The sequence below is a fragment of the Tilletiopsis washingtonensis genome (assembly GCF_003144115.1).
Source record: "Tilletiopsis washingtonensis strain MCA 4186 unplaced genomic scaffold FA09scaffold_2, whole genome shotgun sequence".
NCBI lineage: Eukaryota > Fungi > Basidiomycota > Exobasidiomycetes > Entylomatales > Tilletiopsis > Tilletiopsis washingtonensis.
Window position 1 is genome coordinate 923,056 of NW_020311999.1, and position 12,559 is coordinate 935,614.

Here is a 12,559-nt window from a genome sequence, read left to right on the forward strand (position 1 = left end):
CCCGCAGCGCGCTCGCTCCCACGCCTCCTCCTCCGGCGCCTTATCGTGTGCTTCTTCTCTACCTCACCTCAAGCACGCCGCAGGCCTCTACAAGACATGGACAGCGTCGCGGGGCCGTCGCAGCCGCAGGCGTCAGCCTCACAGCCGCGACACGAGCAGGGGCTCAAGTCCGAGGCGGAGCAAGAGGCGCTGCAGGAGCATCTGCTGCTGCTGCTCGGCGACTCAAACTTGCCCACCGGTGCGGCATCGCTCTTCTCTGGCCAGCTCCACTCATAGCTGACCTCTTGGCTGCAGGCGGCTTCGTCGCCTCTGCCGGCCTCGAGTCCTTTGCCGCGCACGGCCTGCTGCGCTCCGCGAGCGCGCAGACGGCCAGCGCGCAGATGCTCTCCTTCCTCGCTGCCTCGCTGGCCTCGTACGCACGCAGCGTCATGCCGTACCTGCTCGATGCCCACGCACTGGCGCAGCGCGGCGCCGACGCCGCAGACGCACTCATCACGCTCGACGTGCACCACGAAGCCTCGCTGCTCTCCACGGCCGCGCGGCGCGCCAGCATCGCCCAGGGCGCGGCGCTGCTGACGCTGCACTCCAAGGCGTTTGCCGAGCCGCTGCCGCTCGCGCGTGGGCTGCAAGTGCCGCAGAGCGCCAAGCCGCCCGCCGAGGCGGCACTCGAGGCGTTCCGCATGCAGCTGCGCAAGGGCAAGACGGCGGGCCATCTCGCCGTCTGCTGGGGCCTCTTCGCTGCCGCGCTGGGCATCGATGCCGGTGAGGCCTGCTGCTGCCCTCGCGCACTCTTGCGTCTCAGCGCTGACCAATGCTGCGGGACTTGCCAGCACGAGCGGCTCGCATGCATCTCTTCCTGCAGGCGCGCGCCATGCTCTCCTCTGCGATCCGCCTCAACATCCTCGGGCCGTACGCGGCGCACAGTCTGCTGCACCACCACCTGCGCGCCGTGCTGCGGCAGGCGCTTGCAGCGTGCGGCGCGGCGCCGGGCACGCAGCTGGCGGCCGCTGCTCCGCAACGCGAGGGGAAGGAGGAGGCGGTCAGGGACGAGGATGAGGCGCAGGGCTGGGCATGGGACTGGGACGACGAAGGCGCCTGGGCGGCAGAGGAGGGCGGCAAGCAGGTGGGCGGCGCGCCCGCAGTGACGTGGCCGCTGGGCGAGATTGTGCAGGCGCGCCACGACGTGCTGCACTCGCGCATGTTCAACAGCTAGCCGCAGGGTCCGGGTGCATGCCTGAAATGAGTGTAGGTGTGAGGGTGACAAGAGGGGGGGGAGAGACAGTGAGGTGTCAAGGCGCTCTAGCGCGCGACGGGCTTCTCTCGTGCCCGCTCGTGTTCGCGCTCGCTCGGCTCCGAGACGCCAGTCTCGCCGCTTGGCGCGCTGTCCTTCTCGACGGCGCCCGCACTGCTGCTGCGCCACGCCGGATTCGGCAGGCGCGAGTCGGGCACCGCGCGGCCGTAGCGGTCGATCCAGCTCTCGGAGACGGGGCGCGAGAGGACGTAGAAGGCGTTGCGCAGCGGGTTGCGCGAGGCGAACGGGTTCGGATCGCGCCCGCTGCGCCCGAGCTTGGAGAGATAGCACCACTTGGGCCCCGTGCCGCCGCCGCCGCCAGACGAGGGCTCGGCAGACTCCTTCTCGTACTCGCGCATCGTGCTGATGCGGATCTGCACGACGAGGGTGTCAGCGCGCCGCGTAGATCGCGGCACAGGCCGGCCACTCACTGCTTCGACGGTCGTGCGGTTCATCGACACCAGATGCACGTGGTAGCCCCAGAGCGTGCAAAGCGGCACGAGTGTGCCGATGGGCAGCAGGAACATGACTGCGCTGAGCGGCGCATGTGCCAGTGCGCCTCGGAAGTCGTATCCTTCGCCAAGGCCGCCGCGCGGCAGCATGTAGTCGGCCGGCCGCGTGAGGAAGTAGAGATGCAGCGCGCTGAACACGCTCGCGAGCATGCACGCCAGAATGGCAAAGCCGAGAAAGGCAAAGAAGGAGACGTAGTTGCGCCGTCCGATGCACGTGTTGAGAAAGGTGCAGTGATGATCTGCCCGCCGCCAGTCAGCGCCCGCCAACGACGCATCACAGGCGCCGCAGACGCACCGATGTTCTCGACGCAGTTGTCGCACGTGCGACAGTGGCTGGCGCGCGGCGGGCGATACGTGCCGCACGTCTCGCACCACTTGACCTTGAGGTCGGCGCCCTGCGGCACACGCACGATGCGCGGCAGCGGAATGGCCAGCGGGTCCTCGGGGTCCAGCGGGTTGCCGTCGCCGGCGCTGCATGGCGGATCTGGGTCGAGGTCGCGCGGGATCACGCCGGGGTCGCGCCACGACGTGACGCTGGAGGAAGAGGTCAGCATGCCTCTCGAGCGCTGCCTGGCGCGGCACCCAGACTCACGCCATGCTGCTGGCGCTCACGAGCCAGACGTACGCAAAGACGATCGGCGCGGCGGGACTGAGATGCCGCCACGTCCACGGCGCCACAAAGACGAACCAGAGCGTCGGCAGCGCAAGCATAAACACCACGGCGCCCAGGAACGGCAGCGGATTGTCGTCGGCCATCATGATGCGTCCGGCGCAGAAGAAGCGGTTGGCGCCGCGCAGCGAGGCGTGCTTGCGCGGATGCCGCGGCGCGCGCCGAGCGGCACCGACGGCGGCAGCGGACGAGGCGGGCCGATGTGGCGCAGCGCTCGCCTCGAGACGAGAGGCGCGAGACCTGGAGCGCCCCTGAGAGCTCGGCGTGGCGCCGCCTTGCACTGCAGGCAGCTTGCCGCCTGCAGCCGCAGCCTCGCGGTCTGAGAGCAACGGATCGCGGCTGGCCTGCGTGCGCGGCGCGAGGCCCTTGCTGCGGTACGCCTCGACGTCCTGCGCATCGACGCTTTGTCCGTTCAGCGCAGCCTGCGTATGCTCGGCGTCGGAAGAGCCGACGCCCGTGGCGGCCCAGCCGCCGCCGCCGCCGAGCGTGCTGTGGCCGTCCGAGTACGCCGTGCTGGCGGGCTGCGGCGGCTGCGGCGCGCCTTCCCAGCCCGGCGACGGCGCACGGTGCGAGGGCCCGGCCGCCGCCGCCGTGGATGCGCCGGGCGTCGTCGACGGCGGCCGTGCAAAGGGCAGCGGCGAGCGCGCGCCCGAGCCGCGCAGCGGCGTGAGGAAGGCGGCGGGCGGCAGGATCGACTGGCGCGCCTGCGTGCCGGAGCGGCGCGAGCGCGCCGAGCCGAGGAACGAGGGATGCCCCGCCTCGCTGTCTGCATCGTCGTCGTCTGCGTCGGCGTCGCGCGCAAAGGCCGTCTCGGGCAGCCCTGCGGCAATGTCGTCGTCGACGGGCGTGTAGGGCTGCGCTGCGCTGCCCTGTGGCGGGTACGCCGCCGCGCCGGAGCGGGCCGACTCGAAGCTGCGAGCCGCCGTGCCGTCGGCGCCGAGCGAGCGCTGGCTGCTGCTGCTGCTGGCGCCGCCGCCGCGCCGCTCGTGGCTGGGCGTCGGCGAGCGCGAGAAGCGCCGGCTGCTGTGCGCGGCGGCGCTCTCGCGTGCGGCGTCGATGGAGCGGCGGTAGTAGGCCTCGGTCTCGCGCAGCGGGCTCGTGCGCCCTGCCGCCGACGCGGAGGGTGGCAGCGAGGCGGCGAGCATGGAGGCGAGGGTGAGGGCCGAGGGCGCCGGGGAGATGGAGGCGCGGAGGACAACGCCGGCGCACGGCACGCCTCGCGCCAGCCGTGCGCCGCATCTCCGCCCCTTCCCCGCGCGCCTGGCGCGCCTGGCGCGCCCCTTGCGCCGCATCCTCGCTGCCGCACCCGCTGTCGTCCAGCACGCTCGACGGCGCACCGGCGCGGCAGCCTCGCGCCCACACCAGTCCGCCCGGCTGCCGCGCATGCGTCGCCCAGTCTGCAGTCGAGGCCAAGCCGCTCTTGTGCTCGCCGCCCTCCACGGCGCTCAAGAGCCGGATCCGTGCCTCTGCAGTGCGCGGCGGCCGCGGTGTGCGAATCTGGCGATGCGCGCGCCGAGCGCAACGGACCGCGAGCACCAGCTGCAAATGTCTCTCTCGCGGCGTCGAGGAATGCAGCAGCTCTCTCGACGCTCCTCCGATGCTGACTGGCCCTGCAGCTTGCCTCGTGCCCTGCGTGCTGGCTTCGTGCGAGGTGCCGCACGCTGCCGACGCTCGAGGTGAGAGGCACGGCCGCCTGCGCGTCCCGATCCCGCGGCACACCTGGCGCACCGGCAGGCGCGTCGTGTCACGTGCGTCCAAAATTTGGCCTAGCTGAGGCGGCGGCAGCGTCCTTCGCACCGCACCGCCCGGCAGCCGCGCTTCTCCACCCTCACCCACCACACACACACCATGCCGCGCACCACCCAGCTGGCGCGCAAGGCCGCCAAGCCTGCCGCGCGCAAGGCCGCGCCGGCGCCCGTGCCCGCCAAGAAGGCAAAGGCGCCCAAGGCGGCGCCCGTGCCGGAGCCCGAGGACGACGACGAGGACGACGACGAGGAGCTGCTGCTGGCGGAGCGCGACTCGGACAACGAGCAGAGCGCCTCGGACTCGGACTCGGACTCGGACGACGACGACGACGGCGTGTCGCCCGAGGGCCTCGAGGCGCTCATGCGCGCCCTCGGCGACGACGGCCTCGACGAGGAGGACCAGGCGCGGCTGGCGCTGCTGCGCGAGGAGCTCGAGGCGGGCGCGGGCGCGAGCGGCAGCGACGAGGAGGCGGAGCAGGAGGATGAGGAAGAGGAGGAGGATGAGGACGGGGAGATGGAGGGAGAGGAGCTGGAGAGCGAGGAGGAGGAGGATGCCGAGGCAGAGGAGACGGAGCTGCCGGCGCCCCTCGTGCAGCCGCCGAAGAGCAAGATCAAGGGCGACACGCTCGCGGCATCGCTGGCGCGCAGCGGCCTCATTCCCGAGCCGCAGTCGGACCTCGAGGAGGAGGAGGACGAGGAGGAGGAAGCGAGCGATGAGGATGCAGAGGAGGACGACGAGGAGGACGCCGACGAGAACGGCGCTGGCCCCGCGTCGGGCAAGAAGCGCCACCCGCGCCCGTCGGAGCTGCGGCCCAAGATCAACAATGTCGATGCGATGCTGCGCATCCGCGCCGAGCTGGCCCTCGACGGCGGCAGTGCGGGCAGCAAGGGCAAGAACTACCTGCCGTGGATCGAGCACATGGCGACGACGTACGGCCGCAGCATCCAGGAGGAGATGGGCGACGAGCCGGGCGCGGCCGACGACGACCTGAAGCGCGAGCTGGCGTTGTGAGTTCGTGCGGCGGCCAGAGGGATGGGCAACTTTTTGCTGATGTGCTCTGGCTTGCGACAGCTACAAGCAGGCGCTCGACACGGCGGTGCGCGGCCGCACGCTCTGCGCCCAGGCCGGCGTGCCGTTCGCGCGGCCAAACGACTTCTACGCCGAGCAAGTGAAGAGCGGTACGTGCCCTCTCTCCTTCGCCCCCTCCTCTTCTTGCTCACGCACGGCCGCCACTCGCAGACGAGCACATGGAGCGCGTGCGGCAGCGCCTGCTCGACGAGTCGGCGGGCATCAAGGCGAGCGAGGAGGCCAAGCGGCAGCGCGAGCTCAAGAAGTTTGGCAAGAAGGTGCAGGTGGAGAAGACGCTCGAGCGGCAGAAGAGCAAGAAGGACCTGCAGGAGCGCGTCAAGGGCCTCAAGCGCAGTGCGTGTTTGCGCATCTAGCACATGGGCTCTCGCGCAGGGCGCAGATTCGCTGACACGTTGCGCATGGCAGAGCACCAGGGAGGCCTCGAGGCCGACGACGGCGGCGACGATGGCTTCGACGTGCGTGTGGAGCAGGCGCTGGCCGGCGACGACGGGCCCTCGCGGCGCGGCGCGCCTGCGGGCCGGGGGCGCGGGCGCGGCGGGCGCGCAAAGATGCCGCGCACGGCGCGCGACGACAAGTTTGGCTTTGGCGGCAGCAAGCGGTGCGTCTGCCCCCCTCACCCCTTGCCCTCCCTGGCGCTGGGCGCTGGCTCAGGCTTACGTCTGCTATCTTCGCAGGTACGCCAAGGAGCCGCAGAACGGCCTGCACGACGACAGCGCCGGACGCGGACGTGGCCGGGGCCGCGGCCGCGGCGGCGCGCGCGGCGGGCGGGGCGGAGGGCGCGGCGGCAGCAGTCGCGGCGGCGGCGCCAAGCGGCCGGGCAAGGACAAGCGCACTGGCCGCGCCTGAGGAGGCATGCTGCGCGGCAATACGAGCGAGATCAGAGCAGGGCAGAGCATCGAGGGTGCAGTATTTCTAGAGAAGCGTGCGGGTGCAGCGATGTGCGGGTATGGCGAGGTACAGATGAAGGTAGCGCGGCGTGGCGGCGAAGAGCGCAGGCCGCGCGTGTAGAATAGGGGAGGGAGGTGTAGGCTCGGAGCGGCGGAGCAGAGATGGAGGGAGAAAAGGCTTGTGCTGCGGCCTCTCATCAGCGCCAGGCCGTGGGGATCGTGGCCATGCAGCGCGCCCAGCGCTCCAGGCGGCCCTCCTCCTCGGGCGCCACGACGGGCAGCAGCTTGGCGCCGGCGCCGCCCGGGCGCGGGTCCAGCTCGCTGAGCAGGCGCCCGCTGCTCGGGTCGCGCGGGCCCGTGAGGGGCATGTAGAGGTCGTCGTACGCCGCGTCGTCGTCGTCGTTCTCGTAGCCCTGCTGTGCAGCGGAGCGCGCGTGCGCATGAGGCTGGCGCCGCTGCTGCTGCTCGCGCTGCTGCAGCGCCTGCTCCTCCTCGTAGTCCATGACGTCCTCCGGACTCGCCTCTGCGCCCAGGCGCCGCTCGCCCGCCATGCGCGAGATGCGGTCCTCGGCGTCGCACCAGAACATGCTCCATGCCGGCGCATAGCCGGCGCGCTGCTCGGCCGCGGGGCGCGTGTCGATGCGGGCAAAGCCATTGCTGCGCTCGTAGTACCAGCGGTTGACGGGGTTGTCGGCGCGGCTCTTCCACACCAGGTCGCGCCCCACGCCAAAGCCGCCGGCGCCGCCGTTGTCGTTGAGCGCATCGAGCAGGCCCAGGCCGTGCACCTCGTCGCGCAGCGCGCCCCAGAGAAAGTCGACGGTGCCGCTGCCCTGCAGGCTCGGCAGCACGGCAAACTTGTCCAGATACGCAATCGGCGCATCGACGCCGCGCACGTCGCCCGGCGCATACTCGCGCGTCACGATTGCCGCGGCCTGGTAGTCGCCTGTGACGATGACAAAGTCGCAGGAGCGCTCGAGACGCGCGTAGTACGCGTCGGCGTCGAGCGTACGCCGGAAGCTCTCTTCGAGTAGCCGCGTGAGCTTGCCGCGGTCCACCTTGGCCATGTCGGAGATGACGCGGATGTCGAGGCCCGGACGAATGATGGTGGGCGTGTGCCGCACGTCGCTGCGGTTCGCCAGCAGCTGGTGCGGCAGCGAGGGCGAGTGCGCCGCCTTGTTGGTGATCAGGTTGGCTATGAGACTGCGCGGCGAGCGGTGCGACACGACGACGCCCGACGACGTGTGCGGCATGTACGAGAGGCAGTCCTGCACCGTGGCCAGATTCGCGAGCGCCGTCGGGTGCGAGCGCGCCCAGATGAAGTGGTCGACGATGTGCGCGTACTCGGACGCCAGATTGATGGACAGATGCGGATTGCCGCCGCGCGCATGCGACGGAATGCCGCCCTCGCGGTTGATGACCATGAGGCGCAGCGGCATCATGTCGACGCCGTCGGCCGGCGCCACGCCGCGCGCCGCCTCGGCCTCCTGCTCGCGCCCCGCGGCCGACATGTCGCGCGCCAGGCCGACGAGGATGTCGTCGGCGCTCACGCAGACGGTGCGCTCGGCGCCGCCGTCGAGCGGATCCTCGTACAGCGCCACTGGCGCCAGCACGGGTATTTGGTCGCTCGCCAGCGCCGAGCGCAGGCTCATCAGGTCGTCGTCGCTCGAGAGCGGCGAGCGCGCCACGGACGACGAGAGCATCGAGCGCGAGGACGACGCCAGCCCGGACGTCGTCGACGCTGTGCGCACCGAGCCGGGCGTCGCCTGGCTGCCGCTCAGCGACGTGCCGGCGGCCCAGCAGTCGGCGCGCGGCGCACTCCGGCTCGGTGCCCGAGGCGCCCGGTCAGGAAAGAGCGGCGGCGAGTCGACCTGCTTGGCGCGCACGCCGGCGGCGTCGACGCGCATCACGGCCTGCGGAAAGGGGCGTGCCGAGGCGCCCTTCTGCGAGAGCAGCTCGGCCAGCTTGAACACGTCGCCGACCATGCGTGAGCGCAGCGCCTCCTGGCCGCGCCCGCGCCGTGCCGCACTGCTGGCGCTGCGCTCGTCGCGCGTGCGCCGCGAGCTCCACGGCGCCAGGCCGGCGTCCTCGCGCTCCTGTGCGCTCTGCACGTCGAGGCGTGCGCCGTCGATGGGCGAGAAGCGGCTCGTGGCGCTGCGCCACGCCGGCTCCTCCGAGTCGAGCACGATGACCGAGACGAGGCCGAGCTTCTTGAGGTACACCATGCCCTCGGCGATGCTGTCGAGCTGCCGCGCGGTAAAGGGGCCCTGCACCTTGACGAGCGCCGTGTGCTGCTGCGAGTGCACCGCGGCGGCGGCGGCCAGCTCGGGCTGCGCGGCGTCTTGCGACGGCGCGCTGGCGGCATCGGCGGCGACGTTGCGCACGGCGTGGTCGGGGTGGCTGAATGCGTGCGAGAGGTCGGGCGCCGGGCCCTGCGGCGCCGGCGCCTCGGCGCTGGGCGCGGCGCTGAGCGAGGCGGGCAGCTGCAGCGGGATGCGAGGCCGGGCCGCCTTGCTGCCGCTGAACGCCGGCGTGGCCGGCTGCGGCGGGCGCGGGCGCGGGCCGAAGGAGTTGAGGTACGTCTTGGAGTCGCGCAGCGACGGCTGGGCGTTGAGGATCTCGAGGATGAGCGACTGCATGGGCCGTTTGGACGCCATGGCCGGCAGAGGTGGGAGGGGTGATGAGAGAGAAGGCGTCAGGGCGGGTGCATGGTAGAGGGCCGCGTGCAGGAGATGGTGGAGCGAGGCGAAGCACGACACGCAGCGCTGCGCTGGCATGGAGCAGCCGCCCGAGCTTCGCGGCGGCGCAAGGCGCACCCGAGCGCCGCACCCGAGGCGCAAGAAGCCGCTTCCGAAGCAGCCGGCCGGCCGTGCCGCGGCCCGACCGAGTCACGCCCGCGCGGCGCAGCAAAGGGTGCTTTCGCCGCTCGCGCCGGCTCGCCGCCCGCCGCGCGCGATGCCAGCTGATTAGATCTGGACGATCTCTGCCGCAGCGACCATCGCTGACGTCCAAGACACCGACTCTACTGGCGACCGCACCAGGCGTCACTGACGCCGCGGCTGCGATCGCTGACGCAGCTGTGTGCCGCCAGCCAGGGTGCAAGATGGCAGCGCGCGAGGGCAGCTGCACGATCGTCCGTCTCTCACCCCTTGAGCCGCGCCATGCCGCACGGCACGCGATTTGACGTCGCACGTGCCCCGTCCATGGGCTCGCCGCCTCCCGCATCGGCCGTCGGCGTCTGCCTCTCCACCTTCCGCCGGCGTGTTGCTCGGACAATGGCCTACGCACCCTCGACACGGCACTGCTGTATCCCGACACGGCCGCCTGCACCGCGGCGGGGCGCGAGCGGCGGCGCGCCGTGTGCAGCGCACGCGCGAGCGCGAGCGGCGAGGCGGGGTGCGGCGCTGGCATGGCGGAGGGGGCGGGAGTGGATCAGGGAGGCGCCAGCTCGAGCGATGCGGATCTCTGAGGGCGCTTCTTATGTCTGCGCAGGCACTGAGGTGCGGGCCGAGGCATGCTGGCTGATCGACGCCCGTCTGTGATCAGCAGCACGGCGGATCACCTTCAAGCGAAGCTCACGCGCGACGCGCTGCGGCTGTGCGCGCGGCGCCCGCAGCCCTCACCCGCAGCCCATGGCGTGCGTGCCACGCCAGCAGGCCGGCAGCGCGGCCTGATGCTGATGCTGCGGCGGCAGGACCTAGCTTGCACGGCGCAGCTCGGGCATGGCGCTGACGCTGCCGCATCGTCTGCACCGTGCCGGGATGCGGACTGTGACTCTCAGACGGAGCTGTCTCCGAGAGCGGGCGGGCGGCGGAGCTTCGCCCCGCGTTGTGGCGGGCGCGCACGGCATGCCGGCGACGACGCGGCGCGCGCGCCGCGTGCCGCAGCGAAGGAGGTGCCGAACGGCCGCCGGGGTGCGGCGTCGGCAAGCATGAAGCGTATGCGTCTCAATTGCAAGCACAGCAGGTGAAGGGTCTCCTGCACGCACGGCACGCCCCGGCAGCACCTGCTGCTGGGCCGTCAGGCGGAAAGACGCCCGCTCTGCGCTTCACTTCAGGACTTGTTGACCTGCAGAGGGCGCACAGCCGCCGCAGCAGCAGCGTGCTCTTTTCCCGCTCTCGAGGCGAGGGCATGGGACGATCACGAGCGAGCGGCGGCTGTCAGGCAGCGACCCGCGTCGCGCTCCGTACATGGGCAAGGGGCGTGTCCACGAGCGGCAGAGGAACAATTCCTCATCTCAGCGCCTCCTTGTCAGGCGCTCCGCTCTTCGCTGCGTCGCTGCTCTGGGTGCTGCTGCACCTTCGTAGCCACGCGGCAGCCGTCTCGAAGGCCCTTGCCAGCCCTCCGCGCCTCTGCCTCGCAGAGCTGGGCGCAGCACCCGCTTTCCGCCTCGGCCGCCGCCGGCTGCCTTGGGCGGCGGCGCAGCAAAGTGGAGTGCTTTGCGCCCACGTCGAGAAGAGGCACCAGGGGCCGGGCGGCGCTCGCAGCCGCGCGCGCGATTGGCCGCCCTTTGCCGCCGGAAACGTGCGGGGCGTTGGCCATCACTGCGCCCGCACGTGCGACAAAGTGCAAGGGCTCAGGAGAACAAACAGACGCCCCTGTGCCGATGCAGCGGGTGGCGCGATCCGGACGAGGAGAAGAAGAGACGCATTTAGACCTGGTGCTCCACGTCGTCGACGGCCAGCTCCTCTGCGACGCATCTCTGAGCTCGGCTTGCGGCCTCTCCCGGACTCCGGTGTCTCGAAGCGGCTGCGACGCATCGCAGGTGGATAAGCGAAGGCTCGCACAGATGCAGGAGGCGTTGAGATCGCGCTTTCGCGGCCAGCTGCTACGTGGCAGGCACCGCTATCAGGCATCAGAGCGCTCGCTCCGAGGGGCCGCAATGAGGCCAGATACAGCCACAAGCCACGGCACAAGAGAGGAGCCGCACTATGCCTCCGATGCTCCGTCGCCGCCAGCAGCGCAGAAGAGGGGGGCGGCTACTCCATCACACACGTGGCTTGCGCGTACCTGCGTCGGTCCTGGTACCTTTGACGCCCACCTCGGCAGCATGCCCGAGGCGCCGATCCTCAGCGCCTTCGCTCAAAGCCACAGCTCGGTCCGTGCTCGGTCGAGGGTATGTCAGCATCCAGCAGCACAGCATGCAGCGTTGGCACCACCACGTGCTGCGAGAGCAAGGGGACTATGAGAGGCGTACGATCTCGCAGCGTGCTATTTCGAGCTTGCTGCTGATCTCTGTTGGCAGAAGCGGGGCCGTGCGGGTTCGAAGCAGGTGCGGGAATCGCACGATGTGGGAGAGCTTGCCCTCTCCTGCCAATCTTTCGGGCGAGCAGCAGCCGCAGCTGCTCGAAGAAGAGGGGTCGCTGAGCCGTGAAGGGGCATGGCGAGGCGCGCGAGCAGGAAGACAGAGGAGGAGGATGACGCGCGGCAGCTCTGCTCGGCCAGCAGAGCGCCACTTAGGCACAGGGGCAGCACTGTACGATAAAGGCGGGCAGCTCTGCGCTTTGCTCGTCATCATCATCCCGTTGCATTTAGAGCACCCACTCGCCGCGCAGTGCTGCGTGCTGCCTTTCAAGACCGGCCGCGGGCGCCAGCCAGCAACCAGCGCGGCAGCAGCGCGTAGAAGCGCAGAGGAGACGAGGAGGTCGCTCTTCAGCTGCTGCTGTGCGCTTGCGGACGAAGCGGCGCTTCCACGTCGGCGGAGCGGATCCGGCGAGCCGGCGCGCCTAGCGGAGAGCTGTGCTGGCGCTGCGGCCAGGTACCTGGCTCAGGGGCTTGCAAACACCCCTGAGAGCCACATAGAGCACGCAGCGCACGCTCGCGGCGGCCGATGCAGGACGCCCCTCTCTCGGAGACGCATCGGCGTGAAGCGCTGCTCCGCCGGATAGCGAGCTCGTGGCTGCAGCTGGGCAGGAGAGCTGTGCTTGGCCTCCTCGGCCAGCCAGAGAGTGGCGGTGCCTGCACTGGCGAGGGAGCTACGAAGAGGAGAGAGGACGGCAACCGCGCTTCGGGCCTCTGCGTTCGCCGTGACCCGAGCAGCAGAGAGGCATCGCCCATCCATGCGCATGGGCCCGAGCTGCCCCTCTCTCTCTCTCTCCTCTCTGCATCGCTGCGCTCTGACCTCCCACCACCAACGCCCGCGCTTCGATAGTCCGCTGTCCTGTCCTCGGGCCGCACGATCGCACGCTCGAGCCGCTCTCTCTCTCTCTCTCCCCTGCACCTCGGCTTCCTCGTCTCTCGCGTCGACGAGCATCGGCCGGTCTCTGTGCGTTGCTTCACGCTGCCTTGACGGAGCGCCACGCCATCGTAGACGACAAGCCCGGCGCTTGCACGCTCTGGCCCGAGGCCAGGCTTTGGCTCGCAGACG

At 71.0% G+C, this 12,559-nt stretch overlaps 6 protein-coding genes across 6 annotated transcripts; 4 read left to right on the forward strand and 2 right to left on the reverse strand.

Moving 5' to 3' along the window:
* The first annotated feature begins 67 nt into the window (after positions 1–67).
* FA09DRAFT_327702 (hypothetical protein) lies at positions 68–1,551 on the forward strand. The gene is made up of 3 exons (XM_025741491.1): positions 68–238; positions 295–762; positions 831–1,551. Exons 1-3 carry the CDS (start codon positions 97–99, stop codon positions 1,211–1,213), a joined length of 993 nt encoding a protein of 330 aa, XP_025601270.1. The 5' UTR covers positions 68–96; the 3' UTR covers positions 1,214–1,551.
* Positions 1,552–1,719: 168 nt separating this feature from the next.
* FA09DRAFT_282241 (zf-DHHC-domain-containing protein) lies at positions 1,720–2,583 on the reverse strand (the record flags this gene model as incomplete). The annotated part of the gene is made up of 3 exons (XM_025739825.1): positions 1,720–2,042; positions 2,099–2,337; positions 2,396–2,583. Coding segments are annotated over 3 exons (750 nt in total), but the record flags the coding sequence as incomplete, so codon positions are not given.
* A 1,703-nt stretch (positions 2,584–4,286) lies between these two features.
* Positions 4,287–6,154, forward strand: FA09DRAFT_342317 (Ebp2-domain-containing protein; the record flags this gene model as incomplete). The annotated part of the gene is made up of 5 exons (XM_025744539.1): positions 4,287–5,226; positions 5,291–5,397; positions 5,459–5,641; positions 5,714–5,906; positions 5,983–6,154. The coding sequence occupies exons 1-5, from the start codon at positions 4,322–4,324 to the stop codon at positions 6,152–6,154; spliced, it is 1,560 nt and encodes a 519-aa protein (XP_025601272.1). The 5' UTR covers positions 4,287–4,321.
* Positions 6,155–6,196: 42 nt separating this feature from the next.
* FA09DRAFT_342318 (hypothetical protein) lies at positions 6,197–8,849 on the reverse strand (the record flags this gene model as incomplete). The annotated part of the gene is made up of 3 exons (XM_025744540.1): positions 6,197–6,980; positions 7,014–7,857; positions 7,933–8,849. The coding sequence occupies 3 exons, from the start codon at positions 8,847–8,849 to the stop codon at positions 6,393–6,395; spliced, it is 2,349 nt and encodes a 782-aa protein (XP_025601273.1). The 3' UTR covers positions 6,197–6,392.
* Positions 8,850–10,134: 1,285 nt separating this feature from the next.
* FA09DRAFT_122409 (hypothetical protein) lies at positions 10,135–11,044 on the forward strand. Its single transcript, XM_025739040.1, has one exon. The coding sequence runs from the start codon at positions 10,324–10,326 to the stop codon at positions 10,963–10,965; it is 642 nt and encodes a 213-aa protein (XP_025601274.1). The 5' UTR covers positions 10,135–10,323; the 3' UTR covers positions 10,966–11,044.
* On the forward strand, positions 11,045–12,166 carry FA09DRAFT_122410 (hypothetical protein). Its single transcript, XM_025739041.1, has one exon. It carries the CDS (start codon positions 11,124–11,126, stop codon positions 12,078–12,080), a length of 957 nt encoding a protein of 318 aa, XP_025601275.1. The 5' UTR covers positions 11,045–11,123; the 3' UTR covers positions 12,081–12,166.
* Positions 12,167–12,559: the final 393 nt, after the last annotated feature.